The sequence below is a fragment of the Podarcis bocagei genome (assembly GCF_964188305.1).
Source record: "Podarcis bocagei genome assembly, chromosome: 8".
Classification (NCBI taxonomy): domain Eukaryota; kingdom Metazoa; phylum Chordata; class Lepidosauria; order Squamata; family Lacertidae; genus Podarcis; species Podarcis bocagei.
Genome location: NC_138133.1, coordinates 49,892,671 through 49,918,770, shown reverse-complemented (window position 1 = coordinate 49,918,770; position 26,100 = coordinate 49,892,671). Strand labels below are relative to the sequence as shown.

The 26,100-nt window shown below is 41.1% G+C and overlaps 1 protein-coding gene across 2 annotated transcripts; it reads left to right on the top strand.

Moving 5' to 3' along the window:
• The first annotated feature begins 8,212 nt into the window (after positions 1 to 8,212).
• On the top strand, positions 8,213 to 24,487 carry B4GALT6 (beta-1,4-galactosyltransferase 6). 2 transcript variants are annotated; one of them, XM_081206831.1, is made up of 9 exons: positions 8,214 to 8,631; positions 13,451 to 13,567; positions 15,408 to 15,521; positions 16,547 to 16,671; positions 16,978 to 17,094; positions 18,439 to 18,626; positions 20,079 to 20,201; positions 21,187 to 21,288; positions 22,029 to 24,487. In XM_081206831.1, exons 1-9 carry the CDS (start codon positions 8,517 to 8,519, stop codon positions 22,174 to 22,176), a joined length of 1,149 nt encoding a protein of 382 aa, XP_081062957.1. In that variant the 5' UTR covers positions 8,214 to 8,516; the 3' UTR covers positions 22,177 to 24,487. The 2 variants fall into 2 exon arrangements, with proteins under 2 accessions (XP_081062958.1, XP_081062957.1); XM_081206832.1 differs by lacking the exon at positions 20,079 to 20,201 and having other exon boundaries at positions 8,213 to 8,631.
• The last annotated feature ends 1,613 nt before the right edge of the window (positions 24,488 to 26,100 follow it).

Here is a 26,100-nt window from a genome sequence, read left to right as displayed (position 1 = left end):
CCACAGATCACTTGAAAATTGCTGAGGGTCTTGATGAACCATGGAAATGATCCCCGCCCAACTGTTACAGCAGCTGTAATTCCATTGAATTCAAATTGTAATACAATAAAATATAAGATATAAACAATACAAATACAATTAAACATAATACATATTTGCTGTGATGGATTTTCCAGCTTTCATTTTCAATCACAAATCCACAGACATGTCAAGTACCACCCAAATAAAGCTCACGGACTAACATACATAGTTATGGAACACCTGACCTATTCCATTTCAGCAAGCCAATAACATATGGGATATTATTTATTTATTTGTGATCACATCATTCTCCCTTTAAATCTATGTTTGGCAGAACAACCGAAAAAAGTGTGCCAATTTTTGTTCTTGTTGTTAAAGCTGAGAATTATGAGACAATTGGAGCCGTGAATAATAACGACATATATCATTAGTCATGCCTAATAAAATGTAGCTTGGGTTGCAAAAGGGAATATCTTTCCTTTTTTAGGAAATTGGAGGAACAATATGGTTTCAATTATCTTTGTAAAGGACTTGAACAAAAATAGAGAATACTTGTAATTAGGAGATGCGCGGAACAATTATTTTTAAAAAAACGATTAAACATTCCACACTCATAGCAATATTTAATAAGATTTCTGTTGGTCTGAGATGAGAGGGCAGGATCAGGAAGTCAGTCACAAAGCATTGAGCCCTGCAAGCAATTTTGTATATACAGCATTGCATTAACCAGCAGGAGGTTGCAAACTGTTGTGATGTGAGCAGCACATGTAATGTTAATAGCATGCACTCTAAGATGCACCACAGGGTGGTCCAGTGTGTGGCCAAAGGGGCACATGCGGCCCTTGGTGCTTTTTTTGGTGGCCCTCAGCAAAATTTGGTGTCCCCCAGTCCTTGTGCTGCCTTCCCAAAGCTGGGAAAGCGCTAAGTAGGCTTTTGGATGGAGGCAAGAGGACTAGGACCTTGTCAGAGCCCTCAAGCATGCTTCCCAAAGCCCAGAGCCTCACTTACGCAGTTTTTGGAAGGCAGTATGAGGGCAGGGGAAGCATCAAATGTTGTTGAGGGCCACAAAAAAGGTATCAAGGTCTGCATGTGTGTGGGACTATGAGCAATGGCTTTTGGCCTAAGCACCATGATCAGCACCCAAAAAGAATGGGTTGGGATGCAAGAGACACAATTAAGTGAAGGTACTCTCTTTGCAAACAAGTGGGCCTTACACCCCTCTTCAGCTAGCTGGTAGATAAAGAACAATAGCTGGTGTTGTGGGAGAGCTGAACTAGAACCAGGCAGAAACTAGAGAGACAGAACCAGGCTTGATTTATGCTGGGATCCAAAGCCGTGACTAATGGGGAAGCAATACCATTTGGGGTGTTAATGCTGTGAGCCCTTTCACCTTAGGTTTAGGTTGTCTCTAAGTCTAAATAAACCATATAGTCTAAAGACACCACAGTCTCCACTTTCCCTCATTCCAAGGAAACCAAACCCCGCTAAGCACTTGAAACCTCTGGAATCTCTCACCACTTAGAGACTGGGGCAGCATGTAACATTAACAATAAAAAGCTTACCAGAAATAACTCTGCTCCAACTTCTAGCTGTGCTGTAACTTTGGAAGTCAGGGGAAGGACACTCTGGCTTGTTTGTTCTTCACAAATGACATGTGGAAACAGCTGTGGATGAAAAAGTCTGGCTAATTAAAAAATAGTATTATAGCTAGAGGGGTTGGGGGATCCACATGTTGCTTGACTCAAACTACCTTCAGCCCCAGTCAGCATGGCCAATGGCCAGGGGTGATGAGAGGACCCACAATATATGAAGGGCCACAGGATCTCCAGTCTATGTAGTGCACTTCTGAGAAATATATTCTGGAACAAATTCTTAATAGTAATTATTATTCTCAAAAAATTTCCCTACTCTGTTATATTTTCCAACTCACTTGAAGCTCACTAATTTTTCACTAAGAAAGCTACAAAATATACATTCTCCAAATCTGATAAATGGCAATGAGAAATGCCCCGTTTATTTTTGTATACTTTTGATCAGGTCCCAACAAGTACCGTACTCCTGAAAGCCTTTCAGATAAGAGAAGTCTGATAGATCATCATGCTTAAAACTGCCTTGTGTTCTCAAGGCTGCTTGACTTCTTGTTTATCTTTGGCAATGGACAGGGGAGATCACGCAAAATGAATTCAGTTGGAGCATGACTGTACTCATTTCCAACAAGAAGATGTTTATTATGCTTGTCTTCCTTTTTCTTGACAGATGCACTGTGTGTGAAAGTGAGGCCTCATGTGACTTGATTTTGAACTTGTTACTAATCTTAGCCAGATGGTCAACTGAGAGAAGTTTGCAAAAAGGTTGATATATATCATTTTTATTTATTTATTTAAGAAGCAGGAGATGCCGACCATGGAAGCCAGAACAAATATGGCATGAATGTTTAGTTGTTCAAAACTTGAGAATTAACTGTGACAGTTAGAGGCTATAAGTGCTAGAAATTGTGCTAAGGGCATGGAAACTAGCCCTTTCCTAAATTCCAGTAGTCATGATTCTTGTGATTGATCTAATTTGATCTGCCATGTACTGATTTTGCAGTCTTGCTAAATTAAAGAGAGGTTATTCAGCGGAATTGTGTTGATTTATATCACAATTGTATGTTGTATTTTCCACATTTTTTTGGCCCAATGAAAGGGAAAAACTCAAAAGGAATGTTGCAAAGAGACACATCCTGGTACAGATGTATGCATCTATGGAAAAGCGATACATACACACATAGCCCTGTTTGGTATTCATACCAATAAACAATCTGGTGTGGAGTAGAGGAGACTAAATCTAGCTCTTCCGCCTGAATTAGCTCAGTGCTAGCACATATTCTCTAACAGAGCTACATGTGGACAACCATAACAACAGAATAATTGGAGGAACTATAAACACAGCACCTGTCTCCATTGGCTGGTTATTCTTCCACCAAGGAATATGCCCACAGAAGTGTCTTTTGTGAGCATATACTTCCTAACTTGATCAGGCACCCGTGTCCAGATGGGCAAAGAGAAAACTTTATGCAGAAATAAGCAAACAACAACAACACACACAACCCCCCAACCCAAACCTTTCTGATCTACAGATGGCCCTTCATCAGGTACTTTGTGTGTATCTTGAATCTAAGTTCTGGGATCCTCATAGGCTATGTACACACTATACCTTTAAACTACATTCAAGACACTTCCCCACCCCCTTTAAGAATTCTGGGCACTCTAGTTCACCTGTCACATAGTTACAATTCCCAGCAACAAACTACATTGTCCAAAATTCTTTGAGGCATGGGAGCCAACTCCCAGGAGCCAAGGGAGCTCCACTCTCCCAATAAAATATTTGAGGGGGTTGGTGTTGGGAAACTGCCAGGGAGATATTGTCCATCATGGCCCCAAGCCGGCTGCCGGACGTCCATCGATCTCCCGTAGACAGGCAGACCCAGCAGTTAGCGACACGAAGCCGTTCTGGAAATAGATTGCCACATTCCAGAGCTTGTGCACACTGTTCTTTATCAGCAGAAAACACAGCAGTTGCACCGCAGAAGAGCATAATCTACAGACTTTATTTAGCGTTGAACAGAACAAAGGAAAACATGACCGTTCTGTGTCAGCGTCTCTGACCAACTGGGAAAACGAAAGGAACAGCAGAACATAAACATCCTGTGAACAGGACATGCGCAGACTCTGTAAGTCACAAAGCCTGCTCCCTTTTAAGGTGGAACGGAAATATCCCAACAGTTGGGCCCCCCCAAAGTTGATGGACATTGTCATTGAAATGGTGTGCATGCACTGCATCATGTGATCAATTATGTATGGTGAGGGTTACCTGGGCTCCCCAATGTTTTGTTCAAGTTGGCACCCCTGCTTTGAGGTAAAGAATGTGCTTCAAATGTGCTTTGTGTTGCGTACATAGCAATAAATAGCAGATCAGGCGGCAATGCTGTTTTTCATGGGGGAACATGTGAACCTTCACAGTCTGAAGGGGCATTGCTGAGGGACGGGTTACCAGCTCAGTAGCTGGATTCGATCTGATCTATAGATTATTTATTTATTTATTTAGGACAGCTCATGGTTATACACATATTCCTAATTTACAATACTTACAAGCAACAGCCACTCAGTCACACAGCAGACTAACAAACGCAGGGACTAAACCTAGCAACAAGCCTACATGCTAACTCTGTCCTCATATGTACCCAGACAACTCTGCTACAGGATCTAGTAATATCTGCTACAACACTGTTTATTCACTTTCAGATGGAATACATGTTATCACCTGCCAGCCTGCATTAAACAATAAAAAGATACAAGTCAAAAGAGTAAGACACAAATCTCACAATGTAAATGGTAATATCAAGAAAGCATGGTGAGACGATTTCAGCATCCCAGTACACACCAAAACTGACCTGAAAGCTGCCATTTTTTTAACAAAGGATTTTCAGAGGGAGATTCTAGCATGGAATGGCTGGTTTAAAACGTATTAAGTACTTTGGCAAAATATTAACAATATTTATTTAAGATTATTATTATTATTATATATATATATATATCTAGCCTTTCGTCCAAGGAGCTCAAAGTGGTGTACAGTACATGCTTCTCCCCATTTTCTCCTTACAACAGCCCTGTGAAATAGGTTATTCTTGCCTAATGCCATCATGTGGTGGTAGTGGGATTTATTTGGCAAACAATGGACCCTGGGCTGGCTCAGCCCCACCCACTCCCTAACTCCAGAAACCCCTGACTTCATATCAACTTAGCTTTGTAGCCAATTGAAACAAACAAACAGCCCATAATTTATATAAATTCCACTATTCATGCAACAAGGTAGGGTGAGAAATCACGGCATAATTCAGCGCCACGTAGAGATAGAAAGAGGATCCTTAAATCTGACAAGATTACTTTATTGTTTCTTCAGTGTTCTACTGTGCCACTTCACATAAGATTAATTTCCTGCAGTGAAGACACTTCTGTGTAGGAAACTGCAGGAATCATAGGTGAAGACTGAACACAGGTGACAAATCCATGTGCATCTATTTCACTATGCACGCTGTGCTATGTGTGTGGTAAAATATCTGTCAGATATTTAATGCAGGGTGAAGCAGACTCCGAAGAGCACAAAATGCTATTAATAGAAACTCTGCTTCTGAATAGATGTGGATAAAAGCTGAATGAATTTGCTACCGGGAAAGGCCTTGCTTCTTTCATGTTAAGGAAGGTTGTATTTTCTCTCCTCCCACTCACAAATTTAAAGGTTGCCTTCCGGTTCTTGCATTACTTTTATCCACAACATGTCCTCTGCTGGAGGAACATTTCAGGCAGGGACGTGGAGCCACCTGTCACTCGTGTTGGACTGTGGCTGCTGAATGAACGTCACAGCCTATGAAGTCAAGGCACATGTTCAACCTACATTTCTCCTCATGGATAATTAATAAGTGTTCTTGGTAGAAAAAAAGTTATTTATACCCTGCCTCTCTCTTGCATGTCAGTGAAATCTCACGTGTTGGCAATTATGGGATACTGTCATGAGCACCCAGAGATGTCTGCTCTCAGTGGAAAATAAAAGCCTTCAGGAATTTGCTTTCTTTTTTTAGCACTCCACTAGGGACTAGCTGATGATATCCAATTGCAAAGCTCACATGGAGTTGGGAAGTACGAAGGATGTTGCAGATGTGAAACTTTAGTTTAGAGCCGTGCTTAGAATAAATGAGTGCATCTTGTCTGACGGTTCTCTTTCCAGGTTTTCAAGGAATAGGTTGTGTACAGGGCTGATGTGGCCTCAGTGGCTAGATATGTCCTTTACGAGCTGTGCCTGGTGTGACAGCTGCTACTGTTCCTGGACTGAGAGAGCTTGACCGCAGTAGTTCAGGTACTGCTGACTTCAGTGCCATTGCCATTATCAGAGAACAAGGGAGGTGTTCATGGTGAGTCTTGCACCTCTTTAAAAAGAAAAAAGGGGGAAATGCACTGCGCATTACCATCCCTTTTGAATGAACTTACAGGGCCTTACAAAAAGTGAGTGCTGCCGTACTCACATCGCAATAGATAAAACCTCTGTTTTCTTCAATGAAAAACACAGATTCCCTCAGCTCAAAATTCCAGAATGTCTATTATCTCTTCTTAGTGCAGAGTAACCAGAGGACTTTGGGTTACAGAACTGTCTGTGTCAGTCTCTATCTCCCTCCTGTCCTGTAACATCATTTCTTAGAGTTGCATTTCTTATAAGCAGCACGTGAAAAAGGAGGGCTGCATATTTCAAAAATGATTATCAAACTATATAGATCTGATCTTCATTTGTATGTGCTGACAATAGTACTGCTTTGATAACTACAGAAAAGATTACTGCAAGTTTTCAAAGGTAAAACAAAACATATTGTTATTTATAAAACTTTGGAGTATGTTAAAACGGTGACATCTAGTGGTAGTATGAAATATTAGCAATGCTTCCAATCCTAGCTGCCCAGTTTCTGTGATGTTTCAGTCTGTTCTTCCCTCTCCTTCTAATTAGAAAAGGTAGATCGATCAGATTGACATCTTAAGCACTGCTTCAAGTGTTCCAAATGGGGTTAATTAAACACATGATAGATAGGAAGTGGGAATGAGTGAGTTAATTCTTGTCTAGTGTTAGGAGCCTGTCTTCAGTGGGGAAACTTTTCTATCTGTGGGGGCTCCACAAACATTTTTTTGTTGGTTATAGTCATGCTTAGGCATTCGCCTGCACACATAGGGTGTTAAAATAGAAATGAGAGCAAAGGCACTCATGCAAGTCCTATTCCCAACATCCTTGGGCACACAAAGCGCTTGTCAGATCTTTGTGTATTTACCACTAAGATCTGAAAAGGGTTTTAAAGTGTGTTCTGTTGAATCTCTCTGAAATCGAAACCCTGATAGCACATGAGAAGAGTAAAAAAAAAAAGTATGACAAGTGGGGTGCCGTAGGGTTCTGTCCTGCACCCACTGTTGTTCAGCTGCTTTATAAAAGAAATAATTGAAGGGATGTTCATCAAATTTCCAGATGACAGCAAACTGGAAGGGGTAGCTAATGCCTCAGAAGACAGAAAGAGGATTCAAGGTGACATTAACAGACTGGAGAACTGAGTCAAAAGTAACCAAATGAATTTCAATATGGACAATAACAAGGTTCTGCATTTAGGCTGGAAGAACCAGCAGCAAAAATATAAGATGGGGGAGATACCTGGCTTGCCAGTAGTAGTGTATGTGAAAACCTTCTGGTTTTCCATTGCATCCTCCCCAGTCAGTGAGCTTTGCATACTCATGCATACTGAGTATGCTTAGTCCCCACTGTGACGTTTGGTTCCCCACCCCTTCTAAGGTTTTCTTTTCCCTATTCTTTTTTTTAAAAGTAGTTTTTAGTGCCTCTGCAAAATCTTGTGCCGGGTCCTGCTTCCAGGTTCGCAGATGTGAGAACGGGATGCTGGACTAAGAAGGGCTCTCCCTTCGTCCTCGGTTCCGCATTGGCCCGGGGAGCGGGACGGCGCGCGCTTCCTCCCTCGCGCCTGCCCGCCTTTCCAACCCACGCGAGCGTGAGCGGCGCGCGCTGCCCCCCCTCCCATCATCCCCCGCCGCCACCCGCGCGACACGGAGTTCTGCAGTTCCCCTTCGTCACGCCGTGGAACCCGCGCGCGCGCCCGCCCAGGCACCCCGCACTTTCGCTCCACCGCCGCAGTCCGAGAGAGACCCGCTGGTGGGAGGAGGCGGTCCTCGGGAAAAGGGCAAGAGCAGCAAGCCGAGCGGAGAGAAAGCGGCTAGGGATGCCCGGACGGCAACCGCTCCCAGCCTGCGGCAGGATGGCGAGGCGGGCAGCGTCGGCCAAGGAACCAGCAGCGGGGGCTTCCGGTGGGCTGAGAGGACCCGGAGCCAAACGGCAGCAGCTTCCCCTCAGGAGGCGTTGCTGAAACACCTCTCCTTCCCGCCTCACAGGGGGAGCGCCAAGTTCGGACTGCAGGGAGGTGGGGGCGGCCTAGAGGGACCACAGCGACACCCCCTCCCACACTTCCCTCAGCGTCTTTCACCTGCGTCATGAAGCATCGCCCTCCTCCCTTCAGGGCTGCGGGCGCTCGCCCTTTTCCTTGACGCCTCCCTTTGGGGTGGCGCGCGCTGCCCCCCTTCCCGCCCCCCGCTGCGTTCTGTGACCCCCCCCCCACCGCGCCGGACCTTCTCTCCGTCCCCAGGTTGGCCCATCCTGTGTGGGAGAACCTCGCCCCGCTGACCATGCCTGGGAGTCCGTCCCCGCCGGTGGGGCTTCCTGCTCTCCCGAGGCCTCGCTCTTGGCTTCGTGGTCTGTCTTAGCAGCTGGTTTGGCTTGGCATCCAGTCCGTGGGCAGCCTGCTTTTTATTTATTTTTATTTTGGTGGGGGTGGGGTTTGCACCTTCAAGCCTGGGAAGCGCAGCCGCCACTTGCAGCCGGGGGGAGGGAGGGGGTGGCCTGCCTCTCTGCCCCGGAATAGGAGGATGTCTCTCTTCACGAAGGCGCTGCGAGTCTCCAACCGCTCGATTTTCGTCTTTCTCTTCTTCTTTTCCTTCTCCTCCTCTTGCCTATATTTCATTTATGTGGCACCCGGAATAGGTAAGAAGGGATCCCCGGCTTGCGTTTTTTCAAGGTCGGTGGGTGGGATTAAAGGGCATGTCGTTCCAAAACGGCTCCAAGGATTCAGCAGGGACTTGGTTCATTCATACATGTGCACATGCGTGCGTTTTTTCCCCTCCTCACATGCGATGATTTGGAGCTGTTCTCCATTGAAAAACATTGTGTTTGAGATTGTACTAGGAGCCGATGTTCAAAAAGTCTATGTTGTCTAATCTTGTGGTGGCTGATCTCACACTTGCAAGTCATTATTACCTGATGCTGCAGGTGTTGAGTGAGAAATGCACAAGTGTGAACTCATAAACTGAAATGTTACACTGATGCAGTTTCATTGTGTTGGGTGAATGGCAAATCATACGGTGGTCAAACATTCCTGTGTGTACACAGTCAATAAATTTTGGAAGTGCATATGTTTTCAAAGGGATGGATTCTTCTTGTCCTTGTGTTATGAGAGATGCACACTTGTCTGTAATGATAACATGCTATTACAGGAGTTGGGCTTCTAACAAAAGAAAATACCAGTTTTACCTGCATTCTGTTTGGTAATTCTTGTTGGTGATGAAATCAGATCCACTCTTCTGCTCATTATGACACTTGAATATATAAGACTTGTGAGATATGGGAGCGTGTTGGACAGCGCTTGTGACATAGTTTCTAATGAGAACAGCCCATGCAAATATGCTGAGAGAGCTCTGGATAATTTTACATTTTATTTCTACAAAGCCTGAGTGCTTCTCAGCCTTTTCACACAAATACACTATAGCAGTCATTTAAAAACAATTCCTCCTGCGAAAAATATAGTGTTGCCACATCTACTACATTAATCCACTTGTAGATGATTTGAAAACTTCACTTGGTCCAAATTGCAACAGCAAGGTTACTGGGTGGGGTTCCATTTAGATCTCTCATAACTCCTGTTTTTAAACAGCTGCACTGGTTGCCATTTCACTTCTGGACTCAATTCAAGGTACAGTCGCGTGCCTTGGAACTCGTACGTTTCGGCTCTTGAACGATTGAAAACCAGAAGTGAGTGTTCCGGTTTTGGGAAGCTGAACATTTGGCGTGGCTTCTGCGGCTTCCGATTGGCTGCAGGACGCTCCTGCAGCCAATCAGAAGTCACGCCTTGGTTTTTGAACGGTTCCAGGAGTCAAGCAGACTCATGGAACGCATTGTGCTTGAGAACCAAGGTACGACTGTACTCTCATTAGTTCCTAAATTCCTAACTCAGGGATGGCGCATCCCGTTTCACTACTTGAGGTGAAATGGGAAGTTCCACTTTGCCTTGCTGCTGCTGCTCCTGGCACCACCTACTTGGCTCCTGCTGCCCTATCTGCTTTGCTGCCACCACATGCCCTGCCTCATCTGACATGGGCGGAGAAATGGCACAATTTTGGGAAAGATCTTGCCCAAAATGGCTTCAATTTTGCCCCAATTCAGCACCGATGGTGGAAGTGGCAGGGCAGGGAGTGCTGCCTGGGAGACTCCTGCTGCCTGAAGCAGTTGCTTCACCTGCCCTGTCTGGGCCAGCTCTGCCCTAAATGACTTGGGCACCAAATACCTGAAAGACCACCTTCTTCCCTACAGACCCCCTTCAGGTGTTAAGATAAACAGAGGGGCCATATTGGTTCCAGATGTAGTCCCCCAAGACAGGACATTCTCTGTAGCAGTGCCTAAGTTGTGGAACTGTCCACAGAGGTGCATCCAGCATCTTCATTGTACAGCTTTTGGTGAGTGCTGAAGGCATACCTGTGTAACCTGGCTTTTGACATATTAGATGAGGGTCTTTTTAAAGAGGTGGTGCGCCACTCTCTCCTTAAAGGCAATTGCTATCTCTCCCTTCTCCAATGAAGTATTTGTCACTCCCTGGATCCACCTCCAGCTGTTTTGGGATCATTCCCATCATTCCTGACCACTGGTCCTGTTAGCTAGGGATGATGGGAGTTGTTGTTCAGAAACAGCTGGAGACCCAAGTTGGCCAACACTGCCCTAAGGCTAGCTCTAAGAAGCTAAGATGGGCCACCTTCTCACAGTACAGTAATCTAAACTGATCCAGTATAGATGGAACTGACAGTGCTCTAGATGCCTCCATTGGACTGGCTCCAATTCTGACATTCAGGTTTTAACTTTAGTCACCAATCCTCCTGTGTACTTGAAATACCAAGGTGATCTACATGCCCCACAGTAATGGCAAGGGAATTCAGGAGTGATTGTTTTGGTGGTTCTACTTCTCATCGTTCTACAGTAAGACAAGAGCCTTGAAAGGGGCACCAGCCATGTCAGCCAGAAAATCCCCCAGGGCACTCAGAAATCCATCTGGTTCCATTGGTCTCTGAGGGTGAACTAACCCTTGCGGAGTGGAGTTACTACATTTAGCTCAACCAGAGAATGATCCACCCATGACAACAGACTAACAGCAAGCCCCCAACCTGCTCTGTGGCAAGACTAGGTTGAGAGTATGCCCACCCACATTTGTTGGACCACTGATGCAGTGAGACAGCCCCATGGTTGTCACAGAGGCCATGTGGTCCTTAGCTGGCCCATTTGTGGCAGCCTTAGCCTGAATATTAAGTTTCCCAACACCACCATAAAAGGGTTCTCCAGCACCACATGTCAGACAAGCTCTGTGAGTTTAGTTAGGAAGCTTGAAGAGCAGTGGGGTGGATGGCACACACAAAAAAATCCCCTCTCTCTGGCCCAACACCACAAATTAGACTACACACCTGCAGTAAAGGATAACAAACATCAGGAGAACATCCACTAGTTGACACTTAAAAAAAATGGGGAAAATGGACATAAACTACCTTCAAACAGAAGTGATTACTTCATATGCTTCTTGGTACAGTTAAGTAGGAAATCTGGAAATCGATTTGGATATGAAATTGTCTCAAAAAGGGAGAATATAAAATTGAGAAGATCCTATATGATTTAGGATGTATCAGTATTCATGATAGTGCATAGTGTTCAGTAGGAAAATGAATCTTTCTTTTCTGGCATAAGTCCTAATATTTACTTGCACTGAACTTTCATATTGTGGAATGGCTACCTATTTTTAAAATCAAGTTCACATTTCTTTATACAGCACCCTTTAATTACTAATTGAACAAAATTGATTTCACGTTGGTTTCAAAGGGAATATGTTTCCTTAGAGGATGTCTGCCTGTGGATTAAACTACAGTGCAGTGGTGCAATAACAAGTTTAATTGATTTAAGTAACAATAATCTAGTTGTGAAAGCCTCATGACTTTATGATACCTCCTTACCTTTTCTTTGGTTGTGAGGTGTGATTTGGTTACCATATTGAAGTGTTTTACTGTGGTAACTAAGGAAGAAATTCATTGTAGTGCTATGGCAAAAGTTTTATCAGCACAAGCGTTTCAGTTTGCCAGATGGAATGATCTTCTGTCTCCTCCCACTGTGTGCTGTTCTGGGGGTTCTCCTGACCCCCTCAAACTAATTTGAGGTGTGTGTGCAGGGGGCTCACAGGGGAAGGGGGGAAAGCCCTGTCACGCTAATGGAAGTCGTTGTGCAGGCTTCATTCACGTGACTCGCGAGTTGAATCCAGGCCTAAATTTGTTTCCATGTTTCCATTCGGGATAATAATTCTGGATTACAGGATATCTAAAATGACATGGACCAAACTTACACATGCCCAACTCGTTTATGTGATATTTTGCATTCTTGATACTAGCACTGACATTTCAGCTAGCTGAAAACACAGTTCGAGTTTTTCTTACAGTTTATGTTACAACAAAGGCTGCTTTGGGTAAATAATATTTTTATGTGGAGTTGGGCCTGATTCACATCCAGCTTTTGCATGGTTGTCCTGTGGCATGCCAGTAGCCACATAAACCAAGCAACAATGTGTTTTTTTCTCTTGGGAAGAGAAAATGGCATAAGAAGAAATCATGACAGCGGGTGTTGGCAAACTTATTATGCAGGTTTCCCATAAGCACCTGGTTGACCACTGTGAGAGCAGGATGCCAGACTAGAGGGACCCATTGGCTTGATCCAGCAGCCTCTTTTCATATTCTCATGCTTCCTCATTATGATGTCACTGTTGTATCATGATACAGGGGCATGCAGAAGCACAGCTGATGGTACGGCTCTCTTCTCTGCTTGCATATACTGTATTTTCCGCTCTATAAGACGCACCAGACCATAAGACACACCTAGTTTTTGGAGGAGGAAAACAAGGAAAAAAATATTCTGAATCCCAGAAGCCAGAACAGCAGGAGGGATCGTTGCGCAGTGCTCCCTCTTGCTGTTCTGGCTTCTGGGATAGCTGCGCAGCTTGCATTTGCTCCATAAGACGCACACACATTTCCCCTTACTTTTTAGGAGGGAAAAAGTGCGACTTATAGAGCAAAAAATACGGTATATTATTTGACAGAACGTGCCAGCATTGTCAATGCTGACTGCATCCATCACTTGTTAAAATAGATAGATGCCAGATGTCAGGCTTATAAGTAATTCCTCCTTCTTCCTTCTTTCCTTTGCATAAAGTAAGTTCAAAAAATATATTACCATGTTCTCATATTTAATTGATTTTTTTTCAGAGTTAGTGAAGAAAAAGACAGGTACTCTAAACTGAATATTGAAATTTGTATATTTCACTTCCAACTGTTATTGAGGTCCCACAGCTTTCCCCCCTTTCTTTCAGTGCCTTAATTTATATTTGGCAATGACTATATATATTATTATATTATATTTGTCAATCATATAATTGTGCAATAATGAGTAACATTTATAGTTTCAGTTTCAAATTGAAGCCAATTTTGAATGATTTTTCATCTCTCAACAGCAAATACGTATCTATTTATGGTTCAAGCACGAGGTATAATGCTGAAAGAAAATGTGAAAACAATAGGGCATATGATCAGGCTGTACACTAATAAAAATGCTACTTTAAATGGCACAGGTAAGAACGTTATGCTTTTCATTTTTTATCTTAGAACATTTTCATAACCATCTGTTGAGTGAACCGTAGATTACAATGCATTTGTTTATTGTAAAAATTTCTAAAATGGCCATGAAATAGATCCTAGGATAGCGTACAATAAGATTGGAATAAGAATAGAATAAGAGCAGCAAAAATAGAACCCAATAAATGCAAAACATAGAATACAAATTAAACAACAGCAGCTGAAAACAAATAAAGGCAAACTAAAGACATATGTAACCCTTTTAAAATGTCCAGACAATCAGAAAAACCTTAATCTGGCACCAAAAACTTTGTAATGTCAGAAACAGGTGATTAATAGAAAGGAAATTGTTGATGGGAGCTAGACATTTTGATTCCAGCACACTAATTTGACTGCAGGTTTGTTTCTGGGCTGAATTCGAGGAACTGGTGTTAACCTGAAAGTTGTTTGGGGTCTGGGAAATCTAAGGACTGCCTTGTTCTGTGTGTTTCTCCCAGCATTCACCAACCATCATCTGAGGCTATGCTCCAGATCTCTTGAAGTTGTGAAGCACAGCTGATGGCAAACTGGGCTAGAGTATTCCACTTTGTGGAATCCACTTTGTGCATCAGGCCATATCACCATATGGTTTCAGGCAGTTGAAACATGATTGTTCAAAAAGGACGTGGCTGATTATTTTTTTGTTCTGCCTGGCTGTTCTGAAATTATTATTGTGTTTTGGGGGTGGGGATTGTTTTATATCTTAGCATCTTAGAGCCATAGAATTGTAGCATTGGGAGGAACCTCACAATGCAGGAATCATAGCTAAAGAATACCTGACAAATAGCTTCTCAACCTCTGTTTAAAAAACCCCCATGAAGGAGAATCCATCACCTTCAGAGGTAACTTTTCCCACTGTTACCATTGGAATCTTCTTCCTATGGCTCTTACCATTGGAATATTCTTCCTAACATTTAGTTGGGATCTCCTGTCTTGTAATTTGAATCCACTGGTTTGGAACACCAGAAAATATGCTTGTTCCCTCTTCCATGGGACAGCCCTTCAGATATTTGAAGATGGCTATCATATCACCTCTCAGTCTTCTATTTTCTAGGCTAACCGTACTCAACTCTCTCAACCATTTTTCATAAGGCTTATTTTCCAGACACTTAACGATTTTGGTTGCTATCCTTTGTACACATTCCAGCTTGTTGATATTCTTTTTAAACTGTGGTGCCCAGAACTGGACAAAGTATTCCAGGTGGGGTCTGACCAAGGCAGAACAGCGTGGTACTATTATTTCTCCTGATCTGGACACAATACTTCTGTTGATGCAGACTGGAATTGTTTTTTTATATTTTTGATGTCTCATGTTAAGCTTGTGGTCTACTAAGATTCCCAGATCCTTTCCACTTGTACAGTAGTCAAGCCAGATGTCCCTGATCCTACATTTGTGCATTTTATTATTCCTGTCTGAGTGTGGAACTTTACATTTGTCCCTATTGAAATTCATTTTGTTGGTTTGGGCCTAGTTCTCCAATCTGCTATAGTCAGTAATAATATTTTATTAATTCTAGTTCTGTGTTCTGCAGTATTAGCTACCCCTCCCAGTTTGGTGTCATTGATGTCAAAATGCCTTCACCCAAGTTATTTATAAAGATATTGAACAACATCATGCTCAGGACATAACCCTTTATCACTCCATTGGCATTTTTGAAATATTGTTTTTCTATTGTATCTTTCTGAGTTCCTCAGAAAGTATATGAGAGAGATGTTTTAAAATTAATAATATGCAGATGGCAATGTTACCTTATAAACATAGAAACAATTGTGTTTTTTCTTTCTCTTTCTATGAAGATTACCCTGAAGGCAACAATTCAAGTGATAACCTTGCACAAACTGTGATGTACCTTCCAGAAAATTTCACTTATTCTCCTAGCCAACCTTGTCCGGAAAAGTTGCCCTATATGAGTAAGTTCACCTTGACATATGATCTGTTTTACTACAGATTGCTTTGAAATAGTCTCTTTCAATAAAGTGTATTAAATTTTTTTCCTAGATGAGTATGGATATAATTTATATTAAAACTATTTCTTAGATGAATATGGATATAATTTATATAACTAGAATCCTCAAAGTAGAAGAAAAACAGGTTAGATTTATTTATTTTTAATAATGAAAACTGTTTAGTAGAAAAATAAGTTTTGGAAGTACATACCACAGTTCAGAGCTGGCTATGAGAATGCATGTTTTGAAAGCAGTGCATTCAGGTGCAGTGTTCTTTTCAGTTAGAGGATTCTGTCATCTTGCAGGAGAGAACTTTTACCCATTGATGCAATTAACCACAATTTATTTTATTTATTAATTAAAATATTTATAAACCACTATTCATGAAAAATATCAGAGTGGCTTACAAAAGTTATACATAAGGAAGGCCATATAGTGAAAACCATATGATTATTATTTTTTAATCAGAAATCAGCTAATTATTATGGAAATTGCCTGATGGAATAGAAAGGTTTTCAGCCCACCTTTCAAAATTGAAACATTCTGAAATAGAATGATCCTGTTGAATCTCTATTGGAAGAGTGTTCCACAAGACTGGGCCGATGACACTAATAGCTTGAACTCAAATGGGGACTGCAAAGGAAGGTCCCTGCTGTAAGGGGGTTGCAGTTGGTGGCAATAAGCTTTTACAAGCTCTGGGGTGGATCCAATTCTAGCAGGGCTTGCATTTGGTGCCAAACATTAGAAATGTCAAACAAAAATAAGGAGTGCTCTTAAAGGCTCCCAATTGTTCCTTTTGTAGCTGCATTTTTACCTGCCCCACACTTACCATAATTTGGCCCATATTTCAGAGGTTCCCCATGCCTGACCTATGGAGTTTATATATTTTAGTTTTATCATAGTAGTGTTCTATTTTAAGTGATAATTATGAATAACTTCAGGTTGGTTTTTTAAATTCACATTAATACTTCCTTCTTTTCACAACTTAGGAGGCTTTATTGATGTCAATATGAGTGAAATTGGTTTGGATGAAATTCATAAGATATTTTCAAAAGATTTAGATATTGAACCAGGTGGTCATTGGAGGCCCAAGGACTGTAAACCACGGTGGAAGGTGAGGTGAAGGTGAAGATGATATTTTCTTAACGTCTAAAAATACTTCTTAAATGTTTCAGTCTATGTGCAGCATGATCTAATAAAGCTAGGTGATTTTCTCAGTCTTGACATGATTTTTCTTTTGCAATACTGGAATACATCTTCAGAATGATATAGAACATATATGTTATGTATATGTATAATTTGTGTTATTCAGACCAGAAGCTGACATTGAACTGTAGTTTAAAAGTAATACTGTATGTATGATAGATACAGGGTAACAAATGCACACATACTTATACAAACTTACTCATTGTATTTGAAGGTTGCAATACTCATTCCTTTTCGGAATCGCCATGAACATCTTCCAATATTTTTCCGACACCTGATACCAGTGTTACAAAACCAAAGGCTGGAATTTGCTTTTTATGTTGTTGAACAGGTGAGCGGCTTTATATTTGTTTTAGAATGAATTCAAATATATTATTGTAAATAATGCATTGTATCTATGTTAATCATGGTTTCCAAGGTGGAATCTACACACATATAAAAATGCTATGAAAATGCTTTTTTAAAATAAATGTTTTGAAAAATGCATTGAATTTTGCATAGCTCACTGTCACCATCTAGTGTCAGATTTGTATATTGCACTTTACAACACATTTAAAACGTTTTATTTGCAGCTGTGTAGTTGAGTTCCGGATGGCGCTCTGGTCTAAACCACTGAGCCTAGGGCTTGCCGATTGGAAGGTCGGCGGTTCGAATCTCTGTGACGGGGTGAGCTCCCATTGCTCGGTCCCAGCTCCTGCCAACCTAGCAGTTCGAAAGCACGTCAAAGTGCAAGTAGATAAATAGGTACCACTCCAGTGGGAAGGTAAACGGCTTTTCAGTGCGCTGCTCTGGTTTCGCCAGAAGTGGCTTAGTCATGCTGGCCACATGACCCAGAAAAACTGTCTGTGAACAAACGGCAGCTCCCTTGGCCAGTAAAGCAAGATGAGCGCTGCAACCCCAGAGTCATTCGAGACTGGACTTAACTGTCAGGGATCCTTTACCTTTTAGCTGAGTCCCAAGAAATATTACTCTTGCAAGGTTTGGGCAAAATTCCTTAAAATGTTTCCTTTAATCAGGTGAATTAAAAACTAATTATTTTGCTTAAAAAGATTGTCTCTTAGTTTATATAATTTTAACTGTGGCATTGCATATCTGATTTTGTGGGTTGTTCCAAATGAGCTGTGATCACTCAGTCAGTAGAGCATGAGGCAAAAGATTCCTGCATTGCAGGGGGTTGGGCTAGATGACCCTCATGGTCCCTTTCAACTCTACAATTTTATGATTATATCATACTATGACTTTAACAACGTTTCTGCTGTTAGAAGGAATGTAGCCGGGGTGCCAACTTGATTAAAACATTGGGGCGGGGGGCCCAGGTAAGCCCCGCCCTGCACAATCAATCACATGACATGTCACACCCACCCACCCACACCATTCAAATGGCAATGCCCATCAACTTTGGGGGCCTGGCCTTCTCAAATATTTTATGGGAGGGGGAACGTTTGCTATGAAGTAGCAAACATTATATATTAAGAAAACTTTTTATGTTAAAGTTTTGTATATATCTAGCTTATGTCAATAGTCAGTCCTTTTATGTCAGTTCTTATTTAACACATATACAGCACTATCCTACACTATCCTAACCATATTGCCTAGAAGTGCCATAGAATTCAAAGGGGCTTACGCCTGGGTGAGGATTACAGTCCTGACGTCTTGTTTCCCCCCTCTTATTAAGACTGGAACACAGCCATTTAACCGAGCAATGCTCTTCAACATTGGTTTTAAAGAAGCCATGAAGGATGGTGACTGGGACTGTGTAATTTTTCATGATGTGGATCACTTACCTGAAAACGATCGAAATTATTATGGATGTGGTGAGATGCCACGACATTTCGCCGCAAAGCTGGACAAATATATGTACATGTAAGTAATGAATTCAATTAATTTGTGATTGTAGAAAATTCATTCTGAATCTCTATAGTTATAACCAATGTTTACAATTAGACAAAGCTTTGCCATTAGGAAATGGCACAACATTGGAAAATAAATATTTAAGTCAGTCATTCCTCCTGCTGTCCCACAAGTATGGGTTAAATTTAGTACTACTAGACATTCCTTGAAGACATTCATGCAGATGATCTATGGATTAAAAGGCTCATGCATTCCATATAACTTCCATATATGACTATGGGTTTTTAAGCTTTGGCATAGAATTTGGTAATTATAAATATGGATATGGCAGTGAAAAAGTTTTGGACTGTAACTACTTTGAGGTACATCTCATATCTCAAAAGTTCAACATTAACTTGCAAATGTGAAGGTTTTAAAACACTTTTAATTGACAAAATATGTACAGTTTTATTACCTAGCCCTTCTACTGAGGCAGTTTCCTTTCCATGAAATTGGGCTTTCTAAGAAGTTTCCTTGTTAACCTTATTGGCATGTATTGCATTGGCATAGCTATGTACCGTAGTTATGTTGCTGTGCAAATATGCTGAAAGTCATTCCCATCATTCTTTGACAAACAACCATCCCATAATAAAACTTGCTTACTAGATGAAATCACAAAAAACTATCTCTTCTCAGTGATGTATGCACTTCTGACTACATTTCTCCCTTACCTAAAACCTGTTCCCATAGCTTAATTTTGCAATGGCCACGACAGATTTAGTTTCTGTCTTCTAAAGCTCCTGGTCTTTGTGATTCAGCTGCCCATTTACTCAATGGCTGTCTTTTATTCCTATGGCTCTCAGCCTACATTTTCCCTCACACCTTGCATATGTTTATTGCTCAGCTGCTTTATATCATACCTCCTTTGCTCTTCTTTTCTTGCATTTGCAGATAGTCACTGCTTTTGTCTAGAAAAAAATACAGCATCAAAAGATTATGGTTGGGTTCTATAGGTGCACACCCAATATGATTTTTGCTTCCTCCCCTATGCTTTGTAAAGTAGATTCCATATCACAACCTGCTTTTGAAAGTCTCTTTATTTTTGTTTTAAATACATGTGAATAGGGGCGGCTCCTAAAACATCATTGGTTTCATGGAGCTAGTTGTGCCATTCTATGAATCCCAGCCCATATTTCCAAAGCTTTATTTTACACTTGTATGCCTAAATCCAACCTCCTGACTATGTGGTTAGTGTTTTCCTTATGTGTTTGTAGGAACAGCTGTAAGATGACCTTATAGAAATAAACTTGGCTTCTGCGTTTATTGAATTGATTTAACAAAATTGTGAAAGCTTTGATTTTAAAAGGTGTATTCATTTCTTCAAAAAGGTTAATTGTTTGTCAAATGTGGAAAGTTGTAGGAAGAAATAATTATTTTTACCTAAATGCACTAAAGAAAATGAAATTTGCCTGCTGTCATTTTCAGTCTTCCATACAATGAGTTCTTTGGTGGTGTAAGTGGACTAACAATAGAACAATTCAAAAAAATCAATGGATTTCCAAATGCTTTCTGGGGATGGGGTGGAGAAGATGATGATCTCTGGAATAGGTGAGTGTTTATAGAATGTATAGGTTGATCGCCTAGATGGAAGTGACTTTCAAGTTATCTTCTGGCATTGAGATAGAAGATTTATTCAGATGTGCAGGTGCCTATTAGACACTTGTAAATTAGTATCTAACAGTCATTTAACATCATGCTAATTCCTATCACTTTAATGGCACAGCAAAGCATTTTCTATTAAGTTATTTGTTATTAAAATTTATATGCTGCCCTTCATTATAAAGCAATCTGAGGATGGGGCACAACACACAACATTCTACATACAAGGCATCCTATTAGGCAGTCCAGATGGTAGTCTCTTTTAAAGAACTTCAAAGAAACATAACTAGGATAAGGATAAGTTTTAAAAGTGAAGTAAACTCAGAATATGTTAGGGAGAATTTTCTTTAGTTAATAAGTAGTCTATAAACAAAAGAAATGTCTCCCCTGCTTGTGTTTTGAAAAGTGTGATTGGATCTGCCTGATGGAACTGATGCCAGCATGTTGGAAAACACTTCCATTCTTCTAAGTGTTCCTGCTGTCTCACTATTGTTTTTCCAGTCTGCAGTTGCAGTCAATTGGAAGATGTGCGTTTTTAAAGACTCTTGCCAATGTTTCTCTCATGACATTTCCTTTTTAGTCGGTTGTCTAAAAACATTTATGTGAATTTCAGTATAATCTGAGAGCGAACAAGTAAATCAAAGTTTATTACCCTTCCCTAACAGCTTAAAAATAAATAAAAATAAAGACATACATGTTCTGTATAGGTCAGAGACAGACAGACATGTTGCAGAATGAAACTTGCACATTCCGATGTTTGCATAGCTGACCAGATAAGCTATGTTCAGTTTAAAAATGTCTGACTGTGGTGAATACCTTGCATCCACAAGATTTACTCCCATTTGTGCAAATTGTTCGTAGGATTGCAACCACAGTCAAAATGGCTTTACAAATCTTAAGTTTTTCTTACACATGTTAACTATTTCAATTGTAGGGTTCACTATGTAGGATACAACGTATCAAGACCAGAAGGAGAGCTAGGGAAGTATAAGTCTATTCCTCATCATCACCGAGGAGAAGTTCAATTCTTAGGACGGTAAGAAAAATGGCTTAGTGTCAAAAGGCTCACAGGAGATTTTGTTTTCAGCATATTATGCTGTTAGCTGCAAAACATAACAGTTGCAACTATTCATGTATATAGTTTCTTCACATGCAAAACATGTCTCAAGTTTATCATTGTGGAATATATACCATTGTTATTCCCAGTATGATAAACATATGATTTAGAACCCTGAATGATCCCAGTTCTAATTCCTGTGGTGATCTTTCATGAGAAGAGGAGGACCTCCTCCTCTTCACATGAGTGGAACTCAAACTCATGGCTGTCAGCACAATAAAGATGGCATGACAGGACCTCCCCTGCTCTTGGGTGTGTGGACAAATATCCAAGTGGCGTTTACATCTTGAGTAACACCATGGTTGGTCTAGGATTTGAATTGGTTGGTTCTGATGTCAAAATAAGCACTAGATAGCATTAGCTTATTTTGTGTTCGCATATTCCCAGCCATAGGCCACTAGGCTATATCTGGAAGTAAGCCCCATTGAATTCAAGAGGACTTACTTCCCAATAGAGATGTATATGGTTGCACTGTTGAAGTTGTTGCACTGTGTAAGTATGTTCATATATCATCAAAGTTTTTTTTTATTTTGAATATGTTTACATTTGATAAACAATTATCTGCTTGTTTAAAGGCTGAAAACCACTTTCAGATTGTAGCCAATTAAACATGACTTTCCATAGCTTTTAGCAATGCTCCTTACTTTTGCTCTCCACAGGTATAAACTATTAAGATATTCCCGAGAGCGTCAGTACATTGATGGGTTGAATAATCTGCTATATACACCTACTGTTTTAGTCAGCAAATTGTATACAAATGTAACAGTAAACCTTATGCCAGAACTAGCTCCTGTCCAAGATTATTAATGGAACAGCAGAATAAATGGATCAAACATTTGAAAGTATTGATTTAAAACCGCAAGTTAAAGACATCACATCAGATATTTCTGAAGACTTCACAAAAGAAGTCAAATGATTGTATGTATGACTATGTGCCAGTTTGTGAAAAGAAACCCACCTAGTGGCTGCTACTTAAAATGTTTACGTCATGAAACCAACACTATTCAAGCCTTGTTTGGGCACGTTTTTCACAACAGAAACCACTCGTCTCAACTGTAATTAACAGTCGTGTAATTAGAAGCCAAGAAAAATCATTTTCACCCAGGAAATATGATTTCAAGAAATCACAGTTAAAATGAAGTTTTTAATATTTTTCATGTTATGTAAATATCTTTTAAATTAACATGCTTTTGAACATGGCAGCATTCAAGAGTTCTGTATGTGCTTGAGAATACTTGTGTTCAGTCTCTTGGATTTTGTTTATTGGCATGAGATAACATGTAAGCAGTTAATTCTGGACAAAGACTTTGATTGGTTTACAATGAAGGACCAATTTGCTACTTATGGTTGTAAACTATTTTGAGCTCCTATATACCTACATACGTGATTTTACCACTAATTTTTCTGTGAATAATCTTTAATTTTTTATTCTATTTATTACTTAGGCAATGCCATGATTCCCTGATTATGCTTGAAATAATATTGTTTATGCATATTGCATGTACATTTTGGGAATCCATCAAGGATGTTATTGTGTGCCAATAGTGTTGGTATCAGATTTATGCCTAGTCAGTCTATTTATTAAGATATTGCTGCTTGTAGATTTCTTTTTAAAACAACTCCTTCCCTCCTCAATGGAAAGTGCAGATATATGTGCTCATTAGAAGAGATTAATGAGTGATAATAGAAGGGGAATGATGGCAGAAAGACTTAATATGAACAGAATGAAATTTTCAGAACATTTGCCATTGGTTCAAATTTATTTACATTAAAGTCGCAGGAGCTGGAGTTACCCCAAGGGGGAATGTTTTGAAGGTTTCTCACATAATAATTGGCATTAGTGTCAAAAGCTTCTCTTTTTAAAGTTCTGTGCATTTTCTGCAACACCCTAAGACTCTTTCCTTCATGACCTCTAGAAAGAATGAGCATTCTCTGTGTTCTCTAATTTCACCAGTTTTTGTGGAATGGGTGAAGATCACCATATTATAAGTGCTATTATTTAGTATATTCTTATATTAGTGCAGTTAATACCACGTGAAATTACTTCTTTAGAGCCTCAGCATATATTTTTTTAATTATATGCTGTGCATAGGTAAACTGTGGCACTTGATCTCCCAGGAGGCAATGATGTCCACCAACTTAAAGGTAAAGGGACCCCTGACCATTAGGTCCAGTCGTGACCGACTCTGGGGTTGCAGCACTCATCTCACTTTACTGGCCGAGGGAGCCGGCATACAGCTTCCGGGTCATGTGGCCAGCATGACCAAGCCGCTTCTGGCAAACCAGAGCAACACACGGAAACGCCGTTTACCCTTCCCACCAGAGCAGTACCTATTTATCTACTTGCACTTTGTGCTTTTGAACTGCTAGGTTGGCAGGAGCAGGGACCGAGCAACGGGAGCTCACCCCGTCACGGGGATTCGAACCACTGACCTTCTGATCGGCAAGTCCTAGTCTCTGTGGTTTAACCCACAACGCCACCTGAGTCCACCAACTTAGATGGCTTTAAAAGAGGATTAAACAAATGTATGGAGGAGAGGGATGTCACTGGCTACTAGTCATGACGGCTATGCTCAACATCCACAGTTGGTGGCAGCAGTGCTTCTGATTGCCAGCTGCTGGAAACTACAGGAGGGGAGAATGCTTTTGTGCTTGAATCCCACTTGCCGGTTTCTGAAAAACATCTGGTTGGCCTCTCTGAGAGCAGGAAACTGAACTAGATGGGCCATTGGCCTGATCCAGCAGGCTTTTCTTACGTTATGTCCTTATGTTATGTTATGACGTTGCAAGAGACACCTATCATTCTAAATAGTATGCAAAATTCAACTAGGCATTTTACACAGTTAAATATGAAGAGTTCTTGCTGAAAAAGCAAGGATGTCAGGAAGACATGATGTAAACCGGGCATTTAAAAGAGTATTTAAACCTTATCTAGATCTCTACATTGGGTGTTCTTCTTCCCCTCACCCCCAATTTATTAGTGGACTTTTACGAAGTTAAACATGCCACACGTTTGCCAGATTTAATATGGCCACATTATTTGAATGCAAATGCTTAACTTTAAAATGTTGTCAGCTTGTTGCATAACTTTTATATAGGTATGTGTGTGTGTGTGTGTATATATATATATATATATATATATGCAGGTTTTGGTGTCTTCGGGTGTCTTCCCGTGTAAGAGTTGGGGTGTCTAGGCGACGTTTCGACGAGGTCTCACTCGTCATCTTCAGGCTGGTGCTTTCGGCTTCTTGTTACTAGAACAGAGCAGGATCTCAGTGTTTGAGTTCCTATAAATACTGTTGAGGGGGTGTGGTGTATAGCCTCCAACGTTCTGGGCAGAGAGGAAGTTCCCAGGTTAATGTGCCTTTTCTTCTTTTGTTCATTAATTACTTGAGGGATATCTTGAGTGATTACTTAAGTGATATTCTGAGTACCACTTAGGAGGGTCATTAGGTGTGGATTAGTTGCTAAAGCTTTCGTGTCTTGACCTCTTGAGCTTGTGAAGAGTTTTTCTGAGAAGATGGCTGTACTGCACTTAGTTGTGCTCTGGCTTGGCTTCGTGTATAGGGGGGAGCTGTGGTTTTGTGCCCTGTGCCAGCCAGATCTGTGTAGGGATTGCAGGGGGGTGCAGCATCCGGAGGTGCCACTATGGTTTGGCTACTGGATGGTGTCTGTAATTTATCTGTGGAGAGGGTCTGGGTTTGGGTCTGGTGTGGTTGATTGGAGATGGCGTTCTGTGTGCCTCTGGTTCTGGTGTCGGTTTTTGTGGGGAGGGCTAATTTCCAGATGTCTGGCAGGCGGGACGTGTCGTCACGCTTGTTCATGTTGTGAGGGTGTTTCTCTATCTCGATGGCTTCCATGATTATTCTCTTGTGGTGATGTTCCATGTTAAAGAGCAATTTGGAATCTGCAAAATTAATTTCGTGTCCTGTTTCTTTCATGTGTTGGTAAAGAGAGGAAGTTTTTTCTTCTTTTTTGACGGCATTCTTGTGTTCTGCGATACGTGCATTTATTCGTCTGTTTGTTTGTCCAATGTACGTGGCTGGGCAGACTTTGCAGGGTATTTCATAGACCCCTTGGTTTTCTAACTGGATTTTATCTTTTGGGTTTCTGAGGATATTGGCTATTTTTTTGGTTGGTGCAAAAGGCTGTTTTGATATTGTGTTTATGGAGGATTTTGCTAATTTTATCTGTAGTGCCCTTGATATAAGGAAGGAGGGCCATGCCATTGTTTTCTTCTGTGTCTTGGTTTTTGGGGGGTGTTTCTTTTTGGATTAGCTTCGTAACCCTGTTTTGCTGGTATCCGTTGGCGATTAACACATTTGAGAGATTCTGTAACTCAGTTGTCAAGTGGTCTTTGTCAGCCAGGCGTTTGGTTCTGGAGATGAGAGTCTTGGCTACGGAGTTTATTTGTGCAGGGTGGTGGTGTGATTGTGCATGTAAGTAGCGGTTGGTGTGTGTTTTTTTTCCGGTAGATAGTGTGTCCTAGGGAGCCATCAGGTTTTTTGTAGATTAGGACGTCAAGGAAGGGAAGTTGGTTGTTGGCTTCTATTTCCATAGTGAATTGTATTTTGGGGTGTAGGCTGTTGAGATGTGTGAGGAAGCTATCTAGTTTTTCCTTCCCGTGTGGCCAAATTACAAAGGTGTCGTCAACATATCTGAGCCAAAGTTTGGGTTTGTGTTCTGACTTGTCTAAAGCATTGGTTTCAAAGTGTTCCATGTACAGATTTG